The 26885-nt window shown below is 47.2% G+C and overlaps 1 protein-coding gene across 2 annotated transcripts in view; it reads left to right on the top strand.

The window, feature by feature from the left end:
- Positions 1-26885, top strand: part of LOC135215323 (ribosomal protein S6 kinase beta-1-like) — a 97081-nt gene that overhangs the window by 40746 nt on the left and 29450 nt on the right. For both annotated transcript variants that reach the window (XM_064249887.1, XM_064249893.1), the window contains exon 3: positions 21749-21875. In XM_064249887.1, coding sequence (XP_064105957.1) covers positions 21749-21875 — 127 coding nt within the window. The remainder of the gene's footprint in view (positions 1-21748; positions 21876-26885) is intronic.

Below are 26885 nucleotides of genomic sequence, written 5' to 3' on the forward strand. Positions count from 1 at the left end.
AAAATTTTTAGTGGTTTTTTTTAAGTTTTAACTAACAAAATAGGCTGTTTTTAGCCTTTTTATAGGGGTTCCAAACATTCGCGGATTCTAACTATTCACGGGGGGGTCTGGTACGCATCCCCCGCGAATACGGGGGGACCACTGTACCACCTCGCCTGGTGCCAGAGGTTCTGCCTCGGCGCCAGGTACCGTCTCGGCCTCTCGTTCGCGAGAGTTACCGAGTGTACGGTCACATGCGGGTGACCGTACAGCCAAGACCCAGGCAACCGAGTCCGCTCGGCGCCAGGATCCAGGCCCGGAGCGGAAGACTGGCGGGGGTCGTTCAGGCGACTCCCACCAGACCAGCGATTGCTCTCGCGGCGATACGCTGGTACCCAGGGTTGACGCGACAGTCCCAGACCGCTCGTGGGCTGAGGCGAGGAAGCGGTCCCCTCGGTTGCCTGAACCAGCCTCGGCTGGTCCAAGCAGCGTGACGCGCCGTGAGGACAGGCCTTGCTCCCACTGCGACAGCGGACTCTGCAGGTCCCCTGACCGCCGCTCCTACTGGGACCGGGCAGAGAGGGGGAAAAGCAGTAACCCTTCCGAGGCTCGGGACTGTCGCCGCTGCTCTCGGTCCAGCCACTCGACCAGGCCTACAGCTCGATCGCCACAACGGGTTGGTGATCGCCTACAGCCCCCTCAGCACACCGGTTCTGCCGGTGGGGGCGGGGGGAGCGTCAGGTCTTCCTCTCCGATCCCTTCAACTTCCTCGGGCTTCACTGGGGAGAGCGAGGCGATCAGGAGTGATCGCGAGGGGTGCGCTCCTCACGATCCCGCCACGACGGCCTACGAACCTGGCACGGTCCTAGGACCGACCAGATCGTATGCGCAAGTGGCAGGAGGAGACCAGGAGGGGTCTGTTGTGGTTCCTCCTGTGGAAGGAGGAGGGTCTCGGGAGGCATTCTCGCTGGACGGGCTTGACGGTCCGTCTCTGCAGGATGCAGTCACTCCTGAGATCCAGAGGTCGTTTGCGGAGGTTATTGCACTGATTCGTCAGCACAACGACCTTGGGGAAGGATCGACGCTCCCACCTTCTGAGCGCACATCGGGCTTGGAGTTGTTCTGGGGACCTAAGAAGGAACCCAGGACGACGGTGGGTCTGCCGCAATCGCCCTTGGCTGACAGCATACTGAGCCAAGTGAACGCTTTCGTCTCCGGACAGGCGGGTTCGCTTCGGTCCGGTAGGTCTTCCAAGCTCCTTCCTCCCCCTCTACCGTGACAGAGGCGCTTCTACGTGCCTTCAGAGGACCCTATGCCGCCCAAACAGGTTAACCCAGAGCTAGCTAGGCTAACTCTGGTGGTGTCTGCAGCAGCTCCTGTTGGAGAACCTCTGGTTCTCGCAGGAAGAGGCACTTGCCTTGGAATCTACCGCAATGGCAGCATTCCAACCAGTTTCCTGGATCAACTTGTGGTCCCTCACAGTGTCGAAAGCCGCGGCCTCCTTGGGGAACATCACTCCTGAAGGGGACCTGGCTTTTGTGAGACTGTGCCAGTCTGGAGGTAGGGCCATCTCCTACCAGGCCCACCAGACGGCTAACCTGTGGGTCAACCTGGTTCTCCGGCGTAGAGACGCTGTTCTCACCTGAGTGACCAGGGTGGCTGGGTGTGAGGCGGCCCTGGGTCTTCGTAACGGACCGGTGCGGAGTTCCTCCTCTCTCTTCCCCAGAGAGATGGTGGACGCTGCGGTGGAACAGCGGCGCACTGACAACAGTGACCGTCTCGTCCACCAGGCAGTCTCCAAGGTGGCTGGGCAACCTCGGACGACTGCGGCTAAGCCCAAGAGTTTAGCTAGCGCTTCCTCTGTTGCCAAGACGATCGCCTCGTCGATGCCGAGAGGAAAGACTCTGCCTTCGACTTCTGTAAGGAGTGATCGCAACCAACCCTCCTCCCAGTCCTTCTCTCGAGGAGGATCTGGGAAGAAGAAGTCGAAGAGAGGAGGGAAACGCTAGGGACGGCGTTCCCCCTCACCTGCTGCCGGAAGTAGGGGGGTGCCTGGCGAGCCATTGGGCAACATGGCAGCGCCACGGTGCGGAGACCTGGATAGTGAACGTTCTTCGGGAGGGATATTTACTACCCTTCGAGTCTCGGCCACCCCTCACCTCCAACCCGGTCCATCTGCAAACCTACGTTCCCAGCTCGACCAAGGACGTGATGCTTCGGCGGGAAGTAGAAGCCATGCTGAGCAAACGTGCTGTGGAGATCGTATGGGATCAGTCGCCGGGCTTCTACAGTCGACTCTTCCTGGTGGAGAAGTCCTCGGGGGGCTGGCGCCTGGTGATAGATCTCTTTCCCTTGAACCGATTCGTTCGCCAGACTCGGTTCACGATGGAAACAGCACGTTCAGTGCTCGATTCCATCAGGGAGAACGACTTCATGCTTTCGGTGGATCTGAAGGACGCGTATTTCCAGATACCCATCCATCAATCCCTAGGAAGTACCTCCGCTTCATCCTCGATGGGACGGTGTACCAATTCAGGGCACTTTGTTTCGGTCTCTCAACCGCCCCACAGGTGTTCATGCGAGTGTTTATGCTGGTGTCGGCTTGGGCCCACTCGGTAGGGATACGTCTTCTGAGGTATCTCGACGATTGGTTAGTCCTGGTGAGCTCCCGCTCGCAGTTGCTGCAGGACAGAGATCGACTCCTCGAATTCTGCCGCGATCTGGGGATCGTAGTGAATTACGAGAAGTCAGACCTCGAGCCCAAGCAGAGGATGAAGTACCTGAGCATGTTGATCGACACGGTAGCAGGGTGAGTCTTCCCCGCAGATTCGCGGATCAGCAGGTTCAGGGAGGCAGCAAGAGAGTTCCTGTTTCTACAGGAGTAACCAGCTCAGCAGTGGCAGGTCGTGATCGGTCACCGGTCGTCTCTCGAGAAGCTAGTCCCTCACGGGCGTCTTCACCTGCGGTCTCTTCAGTGGAGACTAAAGGAGTGTTGGTCACAGGCAAGAGAACCTCCCTTCTTCCCCGTGTCCCTCACGGAAGAGGTGAGGCAGGACCTAGCCTGGTGGCTGGACGACGGGAACCTCGTAAGAGGAGTGGAAGACTCTGGATTCCTATTTAAGGAAACTAGAGAGAGATAGGGTTAGAAAGGCTGTCTCTAGAAGCTTGAGTAGATCTCGCTCTAACGAGCCAGTTAGTATAACTAACCCCCAATTAATTGGTTCCTCACATGCAGTATCACCCTCTCCCGTAGCAGATGTTGCAAGTTCTGCTGCGGAGATTGCAAATCTGAAGACAGCATTAAGGAGGATGGAGCTTGAAATGCAAGCTCTTAAAGGTAAGACTGTGGAAAGTGACATAAGTGTCCCCAGTGTAGTGGAGGGTGCGTCTGATCGGTTCTGTCTCGCTCCCAGACCTAGACCTCTTCCAAGCTCCCAGGCCCAGAGGAGAAGGAATGTCGACAGTCGTACGTAGGTTACGGAAAATCCCCACCGGTCAGGCGTCCCCTCGGCAGAATCTGTAGCGTCCCAGACTGCCAAGGATCGCCATTGGAAAGGCATCCTAAAAGAGTGCTTTTCGTCATCCGATTCATCTCCTCGCAGAAGTGGATGGACTTCCGACGAACTGTCGCGTCCGATCAAGAGGAGTTGGAAAGCTCCTACGCTGGACTCGAGCCCGGAACGTTTCCCGGACGATTCTCCCTACGAGAGGAAAAGAGCCAAGAGGACAATGTCACGATCCCCTACGCCTTCCAGGGCACATTCTCCTATTCCTGAGAAAGAAAAGGAAGAAACCGCGATGGACATCCTACTTAAGATGCAAGAACAAATATCCTCATTAGTAGGAGTATTGAGAAAAGACCCTCCGAGGAGAAAGGACGATTTTCTTCCTGTTAAGAGATCTCGTCCGACGGGCGTTCCGGACTCCAGACTCCTCTCCTCTACTCCTCGTCCGAGAACAGAGATGATTAAGGAAAGACGGACGGAAACTCATAGGCTTGGGACGCCAGATACGGACAATGAAGAAGAGTGTCCGAGTCGAACAGAACCATCCAGGCGCTTGGCGCCAGAATTGGACGACTCGGACAGGAAAAAGTGTCCTACGCGGACGGCGCCACCAGACACCATCCGCCAGATGCGGGCAGCCCGGACAGGCAGATTTGTCCTATGCGGACAGCTATGACCAAGCGCCGTGTGCCGTTTACTGACAACCTGGACAAGGCGGACAGCCTGGACAGGACAAAACGTCGTGCGCAGGCAACTCCGTCCGGGCGCCAGGCGCCAGAAGCGGACAAGATGGACAGGCAGAAGTGTCGTACTGGAACGACACCAGCCGGGCGCCAAGTTCCACATATGGACAGCTCGGACAGACGACACTGTCCGAGACGGACAGATACGTCCAAGCGCATGGAACGAACCAGACTTTCGGCGCCAGATAAGCACCAATCGCCAAGATTTTCTTCAAGAAAACCATACGGAGAAATCAACCAGGAAGTGTCTCTTTAAGTTTTGGACCAGGAACGGGTTTCTCTGGACAGAGACGAAAGACGTCGCACAGGCGGCCGTTGTCCTGGTCACGATATATCCGTTTCTGGTGGAAACTTGTCGCAAGCACAGCTGTCTCCTGATAAGAATGCAAGACGTCGCACAGGCGGCCGTCATTCTTGTCAGGAGGACTTAGATGATGATCGGGTTTTTTCTCAGGATCAGCATTCGCCGGACAGGGACGCAAGATGTCGCACAGGCGGCTGTCGCCCTTGTCGGGAGGGAGCTGATCCTGCGAAGAGCCCTTCACCTTGCGAGAAGAGACGTTCTCCCTCGGCTGATAATGATTCTCCGGTGGAACTTGAATTGGAAGATGTCTCTGATACCGAAGATCAAAAAGGTGCTGGACTATCGGACTACAAAGCGTTGGCGGCGCTTTTGCTCCAAGAATTTGGAGATTCTTTGAGTCCTGCCGCCCCTCCGTCTCCTCGGTCGCTGTTCACGAGCATGAAGACCTCAAAGTCGTCCTCCTTCTTGAAGATGCGGCCAACAATTTCCATGAACAAGGCTTTGCAGTCTTTTGGAAATTGGCTCAACTCCAGGAAGGAGGCGGGAAAGACTGTCTTTACCTGCCCTCCCTCCAGACTTTCTGGGAGGAGGGGTATCTGGTATGAGACAGGCGAAGCAATGGGACTTGCCCTCCCAGCTTCTGCAGAGGCAGATTTTTCAACGTTGGTGGACGCGTCGAGGAGACAGTCTCTCTCTTCAGCCAAAACAACTTGGGGAATGTCTGAAATGGACCATCTCCTCAAGGGATTGTTCCATGTCTTGGAAGTTTTCAACTTTCTGGACTGGTCCCTTGGGGTGATGGCCAAGAGGACACAAGACAATGAACATCTGAGCCCCGATGTCCTTAATAGTATTTTGACTTGTATGGACAAGGCAGTGCAAGACGGATCGGGGGAAGTGGCCTCCCTGTTCGGGGCGGGAACACTTAAGAAGAGAACTGTATTCAGTTCTTTTCTTACAAAAGCTGTCTCTCCGGTACAGAGGTCGTCCCTACTGTACGCCCCTCTGTCTAACCAGCTTTTCCCTTCTCAGTTAGTGAGAGACATTTCTCACCCACTTACTGAGAAGGCGACACAAGATCTGCTGGTACAGTCAACCAAAAGGCCGAGGACAGCTGTTCCCTCGACGAAGAAGGAAACACAGAACCCAAAGCCGCCCTTTCGAGGGAGTTCGTCTTCTCGGCCCTCCTTTAGGAAGAGAGGAGCAGAAAGGAGAAGTAGGTCTTCTGCCTTTAGACCTACCAAGAAAAACAAGTGAACTTCAAGTCCTCCAAACACCAGTAGGCACCAGACTTCTGAACTTTGCAGAAGAATGGGCGTCGAGAGGGGTGGACAACTGGTCCCTCTCAATAGTGAGGAGAGGATATCTCATCCCCTTCAGAGACAGGCCTCCCTTGACGTCTACTCCAAGGGAACTGTCGGCGAAGTACACGGACCCTGTCAAGTGGAAGACCCTTCTTCAACTAGCAGAACAAATGTTGGACAAGGAGGCCATAGAATTAGTACAGGATCCACACTCTCAGGGCTTTTACAATCATCTGTTCCTCGTACCAAAAGCCTCGGGAGGGTGGAGACCTGTCCTGGATGTGAGCGCACTGAACCGATTCGTAGAGAAACAGAAGTTCTCTATCCTCCTTGGATCTACAAGACGCATATTTTCATGTCCCTCTGCATCCGTCATCGAGGAAATATCTACGGTTCATGATGCAGGGAAGGGTCTTTCAATTCAGGGCTATGTGCTTCGGCCTGTCTACGGCTCCCCAAGTGTTCACCACCATCCTGATGAGGAACGTAGCACGATGGCTTCATCTGGAGGGGGTGAATATGTCCCTCTATCTGGATGACTGGCTAATAAGGGCCAAATCGAAACAACAATGTTTGGAGGACTTGGAAACGACTTTGAATCTCGTTCGCTCACTCGGACTGCTTGTGAGCCTCGAGAAGTCTCAGATGATCCCCAGCCAGGACATTGTCTATCTGGGGATTCAGATGGATTCTCGGGGTTTTCGAGCATTTCCATCGCAAGACAGAATTGCTCGAGGCTTGGAGAAAGTCTCAACCTTCTTAGGGAAAGAACGAAGCTCAGCAAGGGAATGGTTAAGTCTTCTGGGCACCCTTTCGTTGCTGGAGCAGTTCGTTTCCCTAGGGAGGCTCAATCTGAGACCTCTGCAGTTTTACCTGCAAAGAATGTGGGACCGAAAGAAAGGGGAACTTTCGGATCAGTTTCCCATTCTACAAGAAATAAAGTCAAATCTGAGGTGGTGGTTAACCCCGCTTCAAAAGAACGAAGGTATATCCATTGCGATTCAGAACCCCCTCCTAGTGTTGTTTTCCGATGCCTCGGAAACGGGATGGGGAGCAACACTAGGAAAGAAGGAAATGTCAGGAACCTGGACAGGAGAACAGGTGTCCTGGCATATAAACGTAAAGGAACTTATGGCAGTTCATCTAGCCTTGAAGAACTTCGAGTCGGAGGTCAGAGGCGTGGTAGTCCAGGTAAATTCGGACGATACCACGGCTCTGGCTTACATCCGAAAACAGGGGGGGACTCACTCGCTCACACTATACAAGATAGCGAGAGACCTCTTGATATGGGCAGAGGAACGAGGCATTGTACTGTTGACGAGGGTTGTACAAGGAACCAAGAATGTCAGAGCAGACAGACTCAGCAGGAAGAACCAGGTCCTTCCAACAGAGTGGACCCTCCACTCCGAAGTCTGCCGAAAGCTCTGGTCCCACTGGGGGAAGCCTCAGATAGACCTGTTCGCCACGTTCCTCGCTAGAAGGATGGAAAACTTTTGCTCCATAGTCGAAGATCCCAGAGCAATAGCGATAGATGCCCTTCTCATGGACTGGTCGGGCATAGATGCCTACGCTTTTCCCCCATTCAAGATTCTGGGGGAAGTGTTAAGGAAGTTCCGTTCCTCGGAGGCGACGAAACTGACACTCATCGCCCCATTTTGGCCCGCTCGAGACTGGTTCACAGAGGTACTGGAATGGACAGTGGACTTCCCCAGATCTCTTCCCATGAGGACAGATCTGCTCAAACAACCCCACTTCGAGAGGTATCACGGAAACATCCACGCTCTCTCCCTGACTGCCTTTCGACTATCGAAAGACTTGTCAGAGCGAGAGGCTTTTCTCGAAAAGCTGCGAGCGCAATCGCCAGAGCCCGCAGATCCTCTACTATGCGGGTTTATCAATCGAAGTGGGAAGTCTTCCGTAGATGGTGTAGGTCGAAGAAGCTGTCCTCTTCCAATACCTCTGTGACCAAGATTGCTGATTTCCTTCACTTCCTCAGAGAGGAATCACGCTCAGCTGTTTCAACCATAAAAGGATATTGGAGCATGCTCTCGGCTGTATTCAGAAACAGGGGCCTGAGCATAGAGGACAACAAGGATCTCTATGATCTGATACGATCCTTTGGAACCACAAAGACTAAGTCCTCACACCAAGTTGGAATCTTGATGTGGTCCTCCAGTTTCTCTCTTCGGATACGTTTGAACCGCCGAATAAAGCATCTTTTAGAGACCTCTCGAGGAAGTGCATTTTTCTCTTGGCCCTCGCGACTGCCAAGAGGGTCAGTGAGATACATGCGTTGGATTCTCGGGTAGGTTTTAAAGGAGATTCTGCTGTTGTCTATTTCCAACCTCTGTTTCTGGCAAAGAATGAGAACCCCTCTAAACCTTGGCCCAGAAGTTTTGAGGTAAAGGGACTCTCTCCTCTTGTAGGTGGAGAAGCAGAAAGGTCTCTCTGTCCAGTCAGAGCACTGAAGTTCTATCTGAAGAGAAAGAGTCAACTTCAGGGTTGCAGTCAGAGCCTATCGTGTGCGGTAAGGAACCCGAAGAGGCAAATGTCGAAGAATGCATTAGCGTTCTTCGTGAGAAATGTGATAACGGAGGCTCACATGAAATGCCAGGAGAAAGCATTTAAGCTGCTTAGAGTTAGAGCACACGAAGTCCGTGCAATTGCAACTTCCCTAGCCTTTAATAGGAATATGTCAATGAAAGACATCTTAGCAGCAACATATTGGAGATGCAACTTGGTATTTGCCTCCCACTACTTAAAAGATGTCAGAGTGACTTATGAAAAGTGCTTTTCTCTTGGACCTTATCTATCAGCGGATACTGTACTGGGACAGGGAGCTGGTACTGATCCTTAAATAATATTGTTTATGACTAAAAAATTGTTTGGTTTTGAGTTTTTTATGGTCGTTTGAAAGGATGTTGGGGGATAACTCCTTTCAATCGTAGTACTAACCCCGGTGTTAGGATCAGGTGATCGGGATCGGTGTTATGCTCCTTGATGATGCCATATGGCAAGGTGTTTTGTCATGTAAGTGGATGGGACCCCATTGACAAAGATCCTTAGGTTCTGTCGAGTAAGTGGATAAGACCCCATCGACAGACCATCAAGAACTCTTAGCATGAGGTCACTACCTCGCTGAGGCTCTTGAGGCGATGTAAGCTCCTAGGCAGTAGCCACGAAGTCTTTCGCCGACACAGGTAGGAACCAAGGTTTCTTATATTTTTGTTACCTACAACGTATGTTGTTTTCCTGTCTATTCAGTAATTAGCTGTCTCTTACCCTCCGCCAAAGGTGCCAAAATGCAGATACAGGCAGTCCCCGGGTTACGACGGGGGTTCCGTTCTTGAGGCGCGTCGTAAGCCGAAAATCGTCGTAAGCCGGAACGACACTTGGAAATATGCCTTAAACTAAGAAAAAGTTAGAGACCTTACCTGTGTGACATGCAAGTATATTGCATGATGTGTAGTGTGGTTATTTCAATGGCAAAGGATGGTTCTTGAAGGTATAATTCTTTATTAAACTCTTGTGACACTATAAAGCACAATGTACTACACTTAATCCTTAGGTTAGATTATACACTAAACACTATATTATGCACTGTACACTTCGTAGTAGTATTTGGTAGATCCTGGAGTACACTAAAATCCCAGTCTGGTAGCTCTGGAAGGTAAAAGTATAACACAATTAGTACAAAATACTACACAAAGTCCTGAATGCAATATGTAAATTATAGATATCAAGAGTAAAAGAGTTAATGTATGTTAATTAATTCCTTACTTTTAGTTTATAATTCCTTACTTTGAGTTATATCAAGAGTAAAAAGTTAATGTATGTGAATTAATTCCTTACTTTTAGTTTAAAGTTGTCCTGCTATGTAACCCTGGATGCACAAAGTCTTATGTGGCCCCATAGCCTACATCATTCAGGGGGTTCTGGAATGTACAAAAAATAATTAGTATGTCAGTAAGTACTCTATGCATAGTAAGTTACATACAGTAATATGCACCATACAGTGGTTTAATATCACATACGTATATAACATGTATAAAACTTAGTTAATGTATGTTAATTAATTCCTTACCTTTAGTTTAAGTTGTCGTTCAATGTAACCCTGGATGGACAAAGTCTTATTATGTGGCCCCATAGCCTACATCATTCAGGGGGTTGTGGAATGTACAAAAAATAATTTTGTCAGTAAGTACTCTATGCATAGTAAGTTACATACAGTAATATGCACCATACAGTGGTTTAATATCAACTGGTATGCATAGTATAAATGATTGGTCTACACCCCCTGTTCAGCAGGGAGTGTACAGTATGTACGTAATTCCATGAGGGACCTTGATCACTTATCCCATGTGAGAGATCTTGGTCACTTTTTTTATATGTACGTATAACATCGACTTAAATGTATGTTACTACACTATGTTAATTCCTTACCTTTTGTTATGTAGTAACCCTGGACAAAGTTTTATGTGGCCCCATAGCCTGCATCATGGAGGGGGTCCTGGTTTTCTGGAATGTACCAAAAAAGTATCAAAGTTAAGTCATGTTATGTATGTTTAGTAAGTTACATACAGTAACCATACGTTACAGTGGTTTATAACATGTATGTACATAAATCAAACTTGGTTGGAAATTCCTGTAAAAAAAAGTTATGTACGTATGTAATACTACTGTATGGTAAAAACCTTACTGTTCATACTTTGTTACACTACATGTTACATGTGATACGTATACTTCCTGAAGGGTTTTTTCCATCCAAAAATGGTGCTTCTACTTGTAGTTATCCCTTGATGACACTTGTAGTAGTAATTTGTTAGTAACAACCTGGAGTTGTGTGAAAAATGTTGGTTCTGGAAGGAAAAAGTAACAAAATTAGTGTACAAAATATACACTACAGAAAGTTGTGAATGCAATATGTTAATTACTGTAGATATATTCAAGAGTACTAAAGAGTAATGTATGTTAATTAATTCCTTAACTTTTAGTTCAAAGTTGTCGGTTCAATGTAACCCTGGATGGACAAAGTCTTATGTGGCCCCATAGCCTACATCATTCAGGGGGTTCTGGAATGTACAAAAAATAATTTTGTCAGTAAGTACTCTATGCATAGTAAGTTACATACAGAATATGGCACCATAACCATTGGTTTAATATCCACATATAACATGTAGTATAAAACTTAATTTAGGAAACTTCCGTTACAATAACTTACCAACTTTTAGTGACGTCTTCAAAGATGTTCACCTAGGTTGTGGGAGATGGAGGTGGAGGTGTAGAGCATTCATGATAAGGATGCATTCCAAACCTAACTTCAGTGTGCTTTATCACAGATAACAGGCTAGGATGATGGGCAGTCTGGAATGAAGAATTAATATTAAAGGACAGTATGTAACCACTTAGGTGTACAAAATTTATTGTACGTATGCAAACATTAAACACAACTGAGAATTCCTTACTTCAGCAAAATGAAGACATGTAGGCTATGTAGAGGTCTGGTTTTATGTAAGTCACAGGTGCATGCCAGTCTGGAATGATAATGTAATAGTACATATGATTATAGTATGTATGTTACATACATAACATGGTTATTACATATGTAATAATAAAACATTAATAAAAAAAAATGTCCTTACCAAATTCTAGTGGTTGGCTTGCTTACTGGGATGGCCATATGGTACATGAGAGTGGGTGGCTGGGCTATGGAGTAGGGATGGGCAGGTGCTTGGGAGTCTGGAATGATAAAAAATATATAAAATGATAGTTACTACTACTGTAACTATGCACATGTTTATTACTGTTTGACATATGTAGTGTGTAATACGTATGGTTCAATATAAAAAATGAAGAATTCTTTTACCTGAAGGAATGGGAGAGGATGATACTACTCGTATCAACTGATTTGGGCTCTGGAGAGTGATACTAGTATATCAACTGATGAGGGAACATCTACATCTGGAAAGAATGATAGGGTACATAAATATATATTATAAGGTGGATGTAATTGTAGCATATGTACACTTTTAATAAAATTTCTATTAGCAATTTATAAAACATTTTATACAAATTTGTTAAGGATTCCTTACCTGATGTATAGGGCGAGGCATCAAAACCATGGAAAGGCTCAGGGTCATCTGGGTCACTGTCACTATCAAAGGGTCTGAAACGAAAAAAAAAAAAAAATAATAAGGTTATGCAACATCAAACACATTGTACCACTATGTAAGTTAGTGTACGTATGTATGTAGGGTGTAAACAATTTCCAACATGAAAATGAGAAAAATCAAATGCTTACCTGATTGTACACGTACAGGTGGGCGGGATGATACAGAGGGGTCCAGGTACAGGGGGATCTGGAACTGTCCACAGGTAGTACAGGGGAGATCTGGAACTGTCACAAAGGTAGTACAGGGAGATCTGGAACTGTCACAGGTAGTACAGGGGGATCTGGAACTGTCACCAACTTCTGCAATAAAATTACAAATGATGAAAATTAATGAAGTACAATTTACCTCTTACATTTAGTTGTTACATTAAAAAATTAACACATTTTAATATTTACACTATGTAAACACATAAATTAGTAAAACAGTTCAGAATTCCTTACCAGGACTAGGAGTGGGAGGTGGTGGTACTGGAGACTTGTGAAGAAAGTGTCAAGCCTGGACTGCACACTTCTCTTCGTCTGCTTCTCCTTCAGGGTCTCCTTGTAGAAAGTCACCAAATCCATGATTCCTCTCTTGATTTTGTCAAACCTAGAAACGTTAGGGTCTTCTGCCTCAAAAGAAGCCAAGGCTCTCTCCAGATGAGTAAAACCCTCTGACAAGCCTTTCACAGTTAATGACCTGGGTTTTGGCTCTGGTGCCGCCTCCTCTTCCTCATCATTTGTTGTTCAAGTTCTAGTAAGTCCTCTGCAGACAATTCCTCTCCATGGGAAGCCAGCAGCTCTGTTACACAATCAGTTCAGATCTAGTTTCACCTCTTGCTTAGCCCTACGATCTTCCTCGTCACAGTCTCGACGTCTTCTGCCTGGTCAAAGCCTTCAAAACTGTCGCACAAACTGTGGGGACACAAGTTTCCTCCAGGCCCCATTTAAAGTGGTCGTCTTCACCTCGTCCCAAGCACTTGCAATGTTCTTCACTGCATCTGCAATGTTGTAGCCCTTCCAGAATTGCTTCAGTGTCAACTCCTTGTTAGCTTCTATGGCCCTCAAAGCAAAACGTATGTCCTTCTAAGGTAGTAAGCCTTGAAATTAGCTATTACTCCCTGTCCATTGGCTGTATCAGCGATGTGGTATTGGGTGGGAGGTACACCACCTTCACATTAGGATGCATGTCGCTCAAATTTGAAGGGTGACCAGGGGCATTGTCCAGGACTAAGAGGGCCTTAAAAGGCAGACCCTTCGAAGTCAAATACCGCTCCACTGCTGGCACGAAATGGTCATTGAACCAATCTTCGAAGACCATTAAGGTAACCCACGCCTTCTTGTTAGATTTCCAAATCACAGGGAGTTGACTCTTGAAAATGCCCTTGAAAGCCCTGGGATTCTCGGCCAAATACACCAGCAAGGGCTTCAGTTTCAAATCACCACTTGCATTGGCCCCAAACAGCAAAGTCAGTCGCTCCTTTCCAGCTTTATGGCCAGGTGCTGACTTCTCCTCCTTGGAAAGGTACGTTCGATTTGGCATTCTTTTCCAAAATAATCCAGTCTCATCCACATTAAAGACTTGGTCAGCCGTGTAACCACCATCCTTAATTATCTCAGCCAAACCACCTGGAAAACTTTCTGCTGCTTATTCGCTATCAGCAATAGCAGCTTCACCTTGCAGCTTCACATTATGCAAATTTGCACGAGCCTTAAAACGGTTAAACAACCTCTACTCGCGGAAAATTCACCACCACGCTGCCTTCGCCAAACTGTTTTCCGACTATGCCTCATAGCAGCGCTCTAGCCTTCTCCTGGATCACACTTAAGCTCACCGGAACACGTCGCTGGTTCTGGTCCTCCAGCCAGATCATGAGCAATTTCTCCATTTCAACAATGCTCTGGCTACTTGCTTCTCGTTTATCACCGTTGACTTCATCGGTGCAGCATCCTTAACATGCTTCAGAATACGTTCCTTATCCTTCACATGGTTACCACCTGTCCTGCTCAAGCCTAAAGAACGGCCTATTTCGGTGTTAGTTTCTCCCTTCTCGCCGAAACACTTTATCACGTCATATTTTGACCTCCATCGTGATGACCTTCCTCTTCTTGGATGACTATCATCGGAGGAAGTACTTTGGCGTTTAGGAGCCATTGTAAATTTGCGAAATGGCAAGGAATTTCAGCAACGTCTCAGCACACAACCTAGTGAATGCAGGCAGGCACGCGATTGAAGTGGCGTCCTTTCGTATTGTTACGCTTGGCGTCCTCGACCGTCCGAGGTCGTTGTTCGGTCAATTTACCATACAGTTTAATAGCGTTAATTAATTTATGCACCTCCCGCTCAAAAACTAGTTCTGCATATGAGGTATCGTTAAAAAGCATAACAAAAACGTCGTAACCTTGGAATTGTGTTGTAATCTAACCAGAGACTTAGTTTTTTTAATTATGTACTGGAAACAAGCAATGATTTTTCATTATATTTGCGCTTTTGGACTGTTTTAAACTGCGCATCCCAAGCTAGTGTATTCATTCGCCCGCAAACTAGTTCCGCATATGCGGCGTCACTAAAAAAATTCAAAAAAATACCGAAAAAAAAGTGTAAAAACATCATAACCTCAAAATTTTTGTTGTAATGTAACCAAAAACTATTTTTATTATGTACTGTGCTAAAACTATAAAGGATTTTTATCATAGCATACGTTTTTTTAAAAGCGTCGTTAACTCGGAGCGTCGGAAGCGTCAGCGTCGTAACCTCGAACAAGCGTCGTAACCCAGGACGGAATTTCCATTGAATATTTAAGAAAAAGCGTCGTAACCTCGGAACGTCGTAAGCCGGAACCGTCGTAAGCCGGGGACCGCCTGTATATACAATTAAATGGCCCACCCAGCCTCCCCTCAGGAGACAGGTGGAAGAGAAAATCTGATAGAAAATGGGAATGGTTCCTATTCCTGCCACCCAGCGGTGGGGCGGTAGATCACCTAACCTACCTGTAGCGTGTGCCGCGAAATTCGAATTTCTGTCGGGGACGACGGAGTCTATAGCTAAGTATATATCTGCCAGGTAAGTATGTATAAAACTTTATTGTATCATGACAATATCATTTTTCTTAGGATTTTTGACGATGTTCCGGCTTACGACGATTTTCAGTTGCGGACAAATTGTTATATTTCAGATCGGGATGGTTCGCTTCGCGCTAGGGGCTCTCCCAAGCTGCTATCCCCGCCTCTCACGAGGCATAGGAAGTATTATGCTACGAACTCTGCCTTTTTGATGTCACATCATCTTAACCCGGACGTTATTCGTCTGAAGCCGGGATGGACTTTGGAGCAGGTGAGGTCGGTGGCTCCTCCATCGTTGTCTCCACAAGATGCCTCAGTGTTGGAATCTACGGTAGTCTCCATGTTGCAGATGGCTTCTTGGCTGGACTTCTGGTCTATGGTCATTGCCAAGATGGCTTCTGACAGGTCCTGAGAAGGGTTGGTGACTGCATTCTCTCTTGCCAGTTTGTTGCAGTCTGGAGGCAAGACGTTTCGTATATGGCTCACCTCAATGTTATCTTGTGGACTAACTTTCTCTTGATTAGGAGAGACGCGGCTGTATCCAGGATGGAAAGATCAGTTGACCCTGAATCCTTGCTGGCGTCGAGGATTGAGGATCTGTTGGAGTCTCAATTTTTGTTCCCTCAGTCCGAGCTGAAGGATGCATAGACTGGTGCCGGGCCATCACCAAGAACTTGGTGCACCAGGCTGTGTCTAAGTCAGAGTCTCGTCCTCTGAGTAGTCCAGCTCCTCCTCCTTCCCCTGCCCAGCAGCAGTCACGAAGATCGTCAGTTGGAGGTAAAGGGAGCCATCGGTAGGTTGACGCCTCTCCCTCTCCTGTGTCATGGGTGGGGGGGGGTTGCTTGGCGGGCCATTGGGCCAAGTGGCTGAGTTGTGGGGTGTGAAGTGGGTGGTAGATGTCCTTCCGGTGGGGTACCTACTGCCATTCGACTTCCCTCCTCCTCTCTCGGAGAAGCTGCAGCTCAAAGGGTGTATCCTCTAGATTCTCTGAAGTTCTTGGCTCTTCGGGAGAAGTGCAGAAGATGCTGGACAAGGATGCGATAGAGGAAGTGGTGCGTCCGTCCGGGGTTTTACAGTCACATCTTTTCAGTGCCCAAGGAGTCGGGAGGTTGGAGACCTGTGATCGACTTATCCACCTTGAATCACTTCATCAGGAAGACACGGTTCAAGATGGAGACCCGCATTCAGTGTTGGCAGCTGCAAGGGAAGGAGACTTCATGCTGTCGGTGACTTGAGGGACTAATACTTCCAGATCCCTATTCATCCAAGGTCCAGGGAGTTCGTTCGCTTCTCCCTCGGGGGACAAGGTCTTCGAGTTCCAAGTCCTGTGCTTCGGACTGACCACAGCCCCTCAAGTGTTCACAAGGGTCTTCTCTCTCATATCAAGTTGGGCCCATGCTCAGGGGATCTGTTTGCTGAGGTACCTTGACAATTGGTTGGTCTTGACAGATTTCGGGGAAAAGCTGCTGCAGGAGAGAGATTGTCTGCTTTGGTTTTGTCTGGAACTGGGCATTGTGCTTAACCACGAAGAGTCAAACCTTGTACCCAGTCAAGGATTCTCTACCTGGGCATGGTCATCGATATGGCGGTTGCAAGAGTTTTCCCGGCGGATCAGAGATTAGAGAAGTTGCAAGTGGTGGCATGCAACTTTCTCTCAGACCCACATCAGTCAGCTCATCAGTGGCAGGTTCTTCTAGGAGTTTTGTCATCCCTGGAGAAGCTGGTCCCTCATGGGCGTCTTCATCTTCAGTCTCTACAATGGAGACTGGGGGAATTCTGGTCTCTGGTGGGGACTCACCCTGTTAGAGGTTCCTCTGTCTCTGGAAGTAAGAGCAGACCTTCGTTGGTGGTTGGACGACCGAAATCTTTTGAAAGGTGTCTTTCTGCGTTCTCTACCACCAGACTTCCTTCTGTTTTCAGACGCCTCCCTTGCAGGTTGGGGGCTCATTTAGGTGGCCTCATTGTCTCAGGCGTTTGGAGTTTGAAGGACAAACAGCAGCATATCAGCATCTGGCAGTTGAAGGCAGCCTTCCTGGGTCTGAAGGAGTTTTGGGAGAGGGCTGAGGGTCATTCTGTCATTCTCATGTCGGACAACACCACTGTGGTTGCCTATGTGAACAAGCAAGGAGGTCTGGTTTCATGTCAATTTCATGCCTTGACCATCGAGGTTCACCAGTGGGCGGTCAGCAATTCAGTAGAGCTCTCAGCCAGCTATATCCCAGGCAAACGGAATGTAGTCGCAGACAAACTCAGTTGTTGGGATCAGATCCTAAGCACAGAATGGTCCTTTCAAGTAGTAGCAGACAAGCTCTTCCAGGTTTAGGGGAGACCCATGCTGGACCTTTTTGCGACTCAATTCAACAGAAAACTGGAGATATTCTGTTCAGTGGTTCCAGGTCCTTTGGCGTTAGTGGAGGATGCGTTACAACATCCCTTGGACAACCTGGAGGTATATGCCCTCCCTCCGTTTTGTTTGATCCGTCAGGTTCTGAACAGACTGATGACTTCATAGGGTCTCAGGATGACTTTGGTAGCCCCTCTGTGGCCTCAGGCGGAATGGTTTCCAGATCTGCTGTAGTCGTTGTCGGAAGTTCCGAGGGAAATTCCCTATTGGTGGCATCTCCTGTGTCAGCCACATGTGGAAAGGTTCCACTAGTCAGTAGAATCCCTGTCTCTTCACGGTTGGAGGCTATCAAGTATCTCCTCTGAGATAGAGGCTTTTCTCAGAGAACAGTAGGGCATATGTCCAGCAGTCTCAGAAGTTCAACCTCTGGTTTACCAAGGCTATGGGCGATCTACTGTGATTGGTGTTGTAAACAGGGTTTTTCTCCACTTGCAACCTCTTTTCAGTGAATAGCAGACTTCTTAACCTTCCTCGGAGATGAGAAATGTTTGGCCATTTGCCATTAGTGGCTACAGGGCAGCTCTTGAGTTACTGTTACACCTTAAGGGTATCGACATCTCGTCCTGGGAACTTTCCTTGCTAGTTAAGGGGTTTGAGCAGTCGAGTTCTCCTAGGGAGCTCAAGCCTCTGACGTGGGATGTTTCCTTGGTTCTCAAGAGCTTCACTAAGGGTCCATATGAGCCTTTGTTTCGCTCATCTGACAGGAACTTGACGCTCAAAACAGTTTTCCTCCTGGCCTTGGCATCTTCGAAGAGGGTAGGAGAGCTCCACGGTCTGAGCTATGATGTGAAGAGCACCAGGGGTTGTGGGTCGGTGTCCTTTGAATTTGTCTCAGAATTCGTGGCCAAGACCCAAAATCCCTCTGTGCACGATGATAGGTTCACTTCATTTTCCATTCCATTACTGAATGACTTTGTGGGTGGTGATGCTCAAGAGCTGTTGTTGTGTCCCGTCTGTGCCCTGCGTTGCTATCTTAAAAGGTCATGGCACCTTAGACCAGGCTGCTGCAGACTTTTTGTTAGCACAGGACGTACAAAGAAAGAGGTGTCGAAGAATACTATCTCTATTTTGGATACGGGAAGCCATCAGACAGGCATACTTGACTCTTGATGATTCTGCCACCATGTCTGTACAGGCTAGAGCGCATGACATTAGGGGTATGGTCCCTCTCTGGCTTTCAAAAAGAACTTGGCTGTACATAGAGTGCTGAGTGCTGGTACTTGGTTACGCCAGTCCACGTTCACCTCCATCTATCTTAAGGATGTTGCCCACAGATCTACGGACACTTTTTCCTTGGGTCCTGTGGTGGCTGCCCAACAGGTTGTGTAACTCATAGTTGCCCATAACAGGGCACTTTTGTATCTTACCTAAGATGATTGTGTGGATGAGAGAATGAGAGAGTTAGCTGGTCTCTTTCTGTCTTGTACCTTTCCTTCTTCCTTCAGGTGGGTTAAGGAATAGACACGTAATTCGCTTGGCTGGTCTGATACAGGTGAGTAAGGTACTATAGTCTGTCCAGAATGTCATGAAACATAGAGTAGGTTTCCGACGTTGCCGCTTTGTGCCAATTTCATTCATTAAATCTCACTTAAGGCGAAAAAACAGTGTAGATTTGGCATACACTATGCCACATCTCTCTCTGTCTCAGGTCAGGAGGTTAAGAAGCTTATCACTTTGGTTCTGATACCCAAGCGTGACGGTTTAAGATGAAAGGCTCCCCACGACAGCAATTAAGTGCTCAGACACGAGAAGTCATATTCAATGTCCACGAGTACTTCAAAAGGGAGAAAGACAATTTTTTTTTACTAAAACAGTGCCTTATTTTAAAGAAAATGTCTATTAATTTTATCGTTTCATTATCCTAACATCCAATAAATTGTTTTAATGGAGAAAAATATTATTTTATGAAATATTTGATTTTTGGCACATTCATGCACATTCATCAATTCTACAACAAATATGGTAAGAGAGAGAGAGAGAGAGAGAGAGAGAGAGAGAGAGAGAGAGAGAGAGAGAGAGAGAGAGAGAGAGAGAGAGAGAGAGAGAGAGAGAATGACGATGCCAGTCTACAGATATCTTCAAGAACCTGACAACACATTTGATAATGTTCAAATATAAACTGATTCAATCAGAATTCAAATTATATAAAGAATAAAAGTTAAAGCTTAATGCGTAATAAAGCTGGAAAACATTGAGTACATTAAGATTCCAGTATTGTACTGAACTAGATTGATCGTAGGGCACAGAACGTTCAATTTTATTTTCATCCGAGATGGATATCTTAAAAGTTGTAGAAAAACTGTGATATGTATTAAAGGACACTTACTTGTCTCCCGTACTTTATATGGTGCTCGAACTGTTCCTAAAAAAAAATTTTTTTTATATGAATGTTTTTAAAATAAACAAAGCAATGAACTTTATGAACTGTTTTTGAAACACAAGGTCAACTTAATCCACAACAAACGTTCAGCTTTTGTGCGACTGGAAAGATTCAGATTATGGGATTAAAAAGGAAATTTTACGATCGTATTAAAGGACCCGGAATGGAAGGATGCTGGGATTAGCTTGAGTCAGATTAAAAGTCTTGAGGAAGTTTGGCATCGTCGCAAACCTACTCGATGTTTCATGACATTCTGGACAGACTATAGTCGTACTGATAGTGTGGTCGCTTGGTATACAAATTTCCAACCCTCTATTTAGTAGTATATGCCACTCCCTGGCAAGGGGGGAGTTCGGAGCAATAACAAACCCTGGTGTGTTGGTTTGTTATTGGACAGTCAAAGTTTCTCTTTGTTTCCCTATAGTACAATGATTCTCCCATATATCATTGTATGTCACTCAGTGTTTGGGTAGTTAGATTTCAGTTTATCTAGCTTCTCACAGAAGTAATTTCTTCTGGAGTTGGACTGGTGGGTAGGTCCCCAGCCAGTTTAGGATATCTTGTACCTCCCTCCAAGTATGAGTTTATCCTCTTGTTAAGACTGAAGGTTTGTTCGCGTATGAACAAATGAAAAATTTTCTAAGACAATCATTATTTTTCATAGGTACAAACCTGAGGTCTTAATATTATACTGCCCACCTCTAGCCGCCCCTCTGTCTGCTAAGACATCCTGAGTTGGGATGCCCTTCAAAATTATCTCTGTCTTTCTGTTGGTCAATCCTATGCCACTAACACATATCCTTGCTATTAATGGAGTGCTCCACCCTTCATATCATGGGCCCAAATCATCTCAGTTCTTGTGCCTTCATCTGTTTTCCAATCTCTAAACACATTTGTTAGCTAATTCCATATTTATAGCACACCCAGCCATGAATCTCAGCCACTTTTTGGTGTATGATACCTTTTAAGAATCTGCTTCATTTTCTTTTCAAGTGCCCATGTGTTGCTTTGTAGAGAAGCACTTGCTGCTTTATTCAGGCTGTTGGTCCTCGCCCAGAAATAGATTTTTCCTACGTCAAAATCCCTTTTTTGTACTGTCCTTTCCCTTGGGCCTTCAAGTCCAGTATATTGGTAAGGGAACAGAAATGTCTTACCTTGATAGATATGCCCCTCCACCATAACAGAAACCTCTTCCATCTTATCACCATTAGCTTTTGTTTTACATTCCAGGCTTTAAAAATCTTTTACTCTCTTTAAACTGTGATCTTCACCATTTCATGAGATAACATGTTCCATTAATGACATTGCATCACATCTGCAACACTCTCAGCATTCATTCTCATTTCCATTCTCCAGACTTTGGTATTTCCTTTGCTTCTTTTCCATTCATCATATTCTTGGTTTTCCTATGTTGATTATTTATTTTCTCCATTTTTCTTTTTTATTATCTGAATATTTTTCCAAAGCATCTTCTTTTAATTATGTATACTGTTGACACCAGATCATCATCTTCATAATTCTGGGGAGTTTCCTTTCTGCATTCTGAATAGCTTTCTCAATTTCCACAAGAAATCAAGTTCTTCCAATCTTACTGCCACTATCCATATGCTAGATTTGTGCCATGCGATAGTACCATCTCTTGCTCTAATTGTTTGTCTGTTCACTACACTATCTGATAAATGCTAATGATAAACAATGAAGCAAAAGATGCAAAATTACGTATGTTCAAGCACTGTGGAGTAATTAAAGCATCTGAACACTTTAACCTTGGCCAGAGCAGAGGTGACCAAGTTGCTTAGCCTATCTTGCATTTAAGGGTTAATAGTGTTTAGTGCCTATAATTTATGCCAAAATGGTCCAAAATGTTTAGAATAGAAACAGTAAGAAAAACTCATCACATTTTTTGCTTTTCAGATCAGAGGGTATTGAAACCCTACAGCTGTCAGATAGTACTGTTAATCCTGGAGCAGAGAAGGCACGACCCTCAGACTTTCAGCTTCTGAAGGTGTTGGGCAAAGGGGGATATGGAAAAGTCTTTCAGGTACAATGAATATACAAATATCTTCTGTTATTTACTGTTTGCTTTTTGGAAATCTATACACTTCATATTGATTTTTTGTTTCTTTTGAGATATCAGAAAAATGATTCCTGCATAGGTTTGGTCTTTAAATTTTATGAATAGAACTTACCTGGCAGTTATATATATATATAGCTATAGTCTCTATCGGTTCGGCAGATTTTTCAAAACTCGCGACAACCGCCGAGTGGTAGGTGTCCGGTTAGGTGGTTAACAACCCTTACAGGGTGGTACTTGGAACCATTCCCATTTTCTATTCTTCAGATCATCTCTGCCGGTTGGACTGTCAACATTGTTGTTCGTCCTCCATCGGGTTTTTCGCTCGCTTCCCTGTGTCGCTGTATTTCTACTGAATTGGTGACGTATTCTGTGGATTGGCAATCGCTTTTGGCTTTATTTTGGTTTATTCTTTGGATGATTCTTTGATTTGAGATGTCTCAGAAACAGTTTCGAGTGTGTGTGAATGAGGAGTGTAAGGTGAGATTGCCGAAGGCTTCGGTCGATCCTCACACTGTTTGTTTGGGGTGTAGGGGTTTTGAATGTGCCTTGGATAAAAGATGTAAAGAATGCAAGGGTTTGGATGAGAAACAATGGTTGGATATGAAACGCTATGTGCGTAGATTGGAATTAGATAAAGTCAGGAGGGCTTCTAAATCTAAATCTAAATCTAGGTCTGGAAGTGAAACTAGTGTAGACCTTTCCATTCCCTTAACCCCTGTATTATTAGAACCTGCTCCTGAGGTAGTAGCTCCTTCTCCTGTAGCAGGACCTGTAGCTACTTTGGATGACCCTCAGTACGTCAAGATGGCGGCTGAGATGCAAATTCTTAAGGAGCAACTTGCAGCCTTAAAACAAGGTAAGAGTGAAGGTGAAATAAGTGATAGTGCTTGTGATAGTGCAGTGGAGGTGGCGACTGATCGATCCTGTCATGCCCCTAGGTCTAGACCTCTACCAAGCTCCCAGGACCAAGGGAGAAGGTACGTCGATGACCGTAAGGGGGTGAGAGGAACTGATCCTCGGTCAGCCGTCGCCTCAAGCAGTCCTGTTGCTTTTTCCCAGGCTGCTTATGACCGCCACAGAAAAGGCGTGTCGGAAGTGGTAGCGTCTTCTCCGAGCCCCTCTCCTCGACGCAGATGGCAGTATGAGGAATCGAGACCGCTCAAGAAGAGTTGGAAGCAGCGTCCTGATCTGACGCAGTTTCGTTCGCCCCATTCTAGTAGATGGAGTAGCCCGGAACCGTTTCCTTCTGATGATGGCTTGGACGCATCGCCTGCGAAAAGGACGAGAACTAGAGAGGATGATTCTCCGCAGGATGCATGGAGACATGAGAGATCTCCTCTTCCTTCAGGTTACGGGGAATTCTCTAGAGAACCTTCTCCTTCCTCCAGCATACCTCGACGCCCGTCTCCTTCGGAACCGCAGGACCCAGCAACGGTAGCGAGATCGTTCATGGCGGTCATGCAAGAGCAGTTGACTTCGCTAGTAGAAGCTTTTAATCGCCCTCCTCTCCAGTCGGGCAGACGTAAGGATGACAGGCTGCCAGTGAAGAGATCAAGGGAGGAAGCACCGTTTCAAGACGTTGAACAACTCCGTCCTCGTGATGTCAGGAGGTTACGATACTCTTCTCCTGCTAAACCTTCCCTCGATTCTCTACGCCACATTAAATCTAGCTCTCGTCGCCTCTCCTCTCTTTCACCTAGACGACGAGATTCGGACTTGGTAGCTCGTCACGACGACACCTTCAGGTCTCCTCGCCAGGAGAAAAGCAGCGCTCGTTCCCGACAGTCTGTCGCTCAACAGCACGTATCCAAAGTGGGTCGGCAGGACGCATGCAGCGCTCGCGAACAAGACGCATACAGCGCTCGCAAACAAGACGCATACAGCGTTCGCGGACAGGGCGCATCCGCTGTTGTACGTCAGGACGCATCCAGTACTCGTCTTCAGGACGCATCCAGCACTCGTCTTCAGGACGCATCCAGCACTCGTCATCAGGACGCAACCAGCTCTCGGCGACATGACGCATCCAGCTCTCGACGCCAGGACGCAGCCAGCCCTCGGCGCCAGGACCCATGCATCTCGCGACGAAAGGACTCTCACAGTGCGCTAGCAAAGAACGTATCCAACTCTAGAAGGAAGGACGTATCCAGCTCCCGATGTCGGGAAACATATAGCGCTCGAGGCAAAGATGCAGCAAGGGATCGGCCTCAGGATGTACCAGCCGTTCGGCGCCAAGACACTTTGGACTCTCGACGTCAGGACGCTTCCAGTTCACGACGCAAGGACGCATCTGACGTTCAGGAATTTTCGCCTGACACAGGTGTTCATCAGCAAGGCTTTGATGAAGGTACACATGACAGCTCGGATCAACAAGGACCTTCCGACTTTGTTCCTTCTACCCATAAGGATAAGGAGATAGAAGGAAGTCTGGAATTAGAAGAAATTTCAGAGGATGAGGATAAACCTTCTAACGTGGCTGCAGACTATAAAGTGCTTTCTCGCTCCCTCCTTGAGCTGTTTGGAGAGGAACTTAAACCAGCGGCTCCCCGTTCTCCTCAGTCACAGTTCGTTAGAAGGAAGTCGCAAAAACAGTCAGCCTTCATCAAGATGAAGTTGTCTATTTCGGGGCGAGAAGCGATGACAAGAATAGGAGACTGGTTGAAGGAACGGAGACAAGCAGTGAAAACCACCTTTTCCTTTCCTCCGGCTAAGCTGGCGTCTAAGGCGGGAATGTGGTACGAGACTGGAGAAGCTCTTGGCCTGGGAGTACCTGCCTCCTCCCAGGGGGACTTCTCCGGTATTGTAGATTCCTCAAGGAGACATGCCCTCAATTCAGCGAAAGTGATGTGGTCCATGACGGAGTTAGACCACTTCGTTAAAGGTATATTTCGATCGTTTGAAGTATTCAGCTTCTTGGACTGGGCCCTGGGAGTGATAGCCAGGAAAGCAGAACAACCATACAGCCATCAGAAATGGAGGAGTTAACTAGCATTATGGCCTGTATGGATAAGGCACTGAGGGATGGAGCGAACGAGATGGCTTCCCTGTTTACGGCGGGGATTTTGAAGAAAAGAGCGCTGTTATGCTCCTTCGCCACCAAAGGAGTTACGATCGCGCAGAAGGCGGAACTCCTTTATGCCCCTCTCTCGGAACATCTTTTTCCGCAAGCTCTAGTTAGGGATATTACACTTTCTCTAACTCACAAGGCCACTCAAGATCTTCTAACTCGCTCCGTAAGAAAGGGTCTTCCGGGCAGTCAGGCATCAGCAAAGAAAGAAGAAAAGAAGGTTTTGCAGCCCTTTCGAGGTAGGGCTCCGACCAGGACGGATTTCAGAGGAAGAATACAGGAGACAGGCGGATGAACAAGCAGGAGATCATTTAGATCCCGTGCTAGGAAATTAGTTACAAGTCCTCCAGTCAGCAGTAGGAGCAAGACTGTCAAGTTTTTGGCAGACTTGGAAAAGGAGGGGGGCGGACACCTGGTCCCTCTCAGTCGTCAGGGAAGGTTACAAGATCCCTTTCTTGAAAAAGCCACCTCTTTCGAGAACACCAAGAGCCTTAGTGGCTCAATACTCGGACGCTACGAAACAAGAGGCTCTCCTAGATCTAGTAGACCAGATGCTAGGAAAGGGAGCCATAGAACCTGTACTGGAACTAGAATCACCAGGCTTTTACAATCGCCTGTTTCTAGTACCCAAGAACTCGGGGGGATGGAGACCCGTTCTAGATGTCAGCGCACTGAACGTCTTTGTAGAGAAGACAAAATTTACTATGGAAACGACTCAGTCTGTGCTGGCAGCAGTTCGTCCAGGGGACTGGATGGTGTCCCTGGATTTGCAAGACGCCTATTTTCATATCCCCATCCACCCAACTTCAAGGAAGTTCCTAAGATTCGTGGTTCAGAACAGGTGTTTCCAGTTCAGAGCCCTTTGTTTCGGCCTCAGTACAGCCCCTCAAGTCTTCACCAGGGTAATGTCGAACGTAGCGGCTTGGCTTCATCAAGAAGGGATAAGGGTATCCCTATACCTAGACGACTGGCTGATAAGGTCACAATCAAAGAACAAGTGTCTGGATGACTTAAGAAAGACGTTTCTGATGACCCAGGAACTGGGACTCATCATCAACAAGGAGAAGTCCCAGACCGAACCGAGTCAGACAATTCTCTATTTGGGGATAGTTCTGGACTCAGCTCGTTTTCGGGCTTTTCCCTCTCAAGAGAGGCAGAACGAGTGCCTCGAGAAAGTGCAGCAATTCCTAGGGAGAGAGAAGTGCTTGGCGAAGGAGTGGATGAGTTTGCTGGGCACCCTCTCCTCGCTCGAGCAGTTTGTCTCCCTGGGAAGGTTGCACCTCAGACCTCTGCAACACTTCCTTTCAAGAGTATGGGACAGGAGAAATCAGGAGGACTCCTTTTCTTTTCCCATTCCAGCAGACGTCAAAAGGCAGTTGAGTTGGTGGCTGGATCCCGCAAAATTGAGGGAAGGAATATCCCTATACAAGAAGAACCCAGACCTAGTGTTGTTCTCAGACGCTTCGGAGTCAGGTTGGGAGCAACACTGGGGGGCTCTTGGGAAGTGCAACAGAAAGGATGGCACATCAACAAGAAAGAATTGATGGCCATCCTATTAGGTTTAAAAGCCTTCAAAGAAGTAGTCTCGGGGAAGGTAGTAGAGGTCAACTCGGACAACACCACAGCCCTGGCGTACATAAGAAAGCAAGGAGGAACTCATTCTCTGTCCCTATACGAAGCAGCAAGGGAACTCCTTCTATGGACGAAGGAGAATGGAATAAATCTGTTAACGAGATTTGTACAGGGACAGAAGAATGTGAGGGCAGACATGCTCAGCAGGAAAGGGCAAGTTCTTCCAACAGAGTGGACCCTCGATCTGCAAGTTTGCCAGGAACTGTGGAAGTTATGGGGGTGAGCCATCAATAGATCTCTTCGCCTCCAGCAAGAACAAGAGAATCCCCAACTACTGC

The sequence above is a fragment of the Macrobrachium nipponense genome, chromosome 19, assembly GCF_015104395.2.
Source record: "Macrobrachium nipponense isolate FS-2020 chromosome 19, ASM1510439v2, whole genome shotgun sequence".
In the NCBI taxonomy this organism is placed as follows: domain Eukaryota; kingdom Metazoa; phylum Arthropoda; class Malacostraca; order Decapoda; family Palaemonidae; genus Macrobrachium; species Macrobrachium nipponense.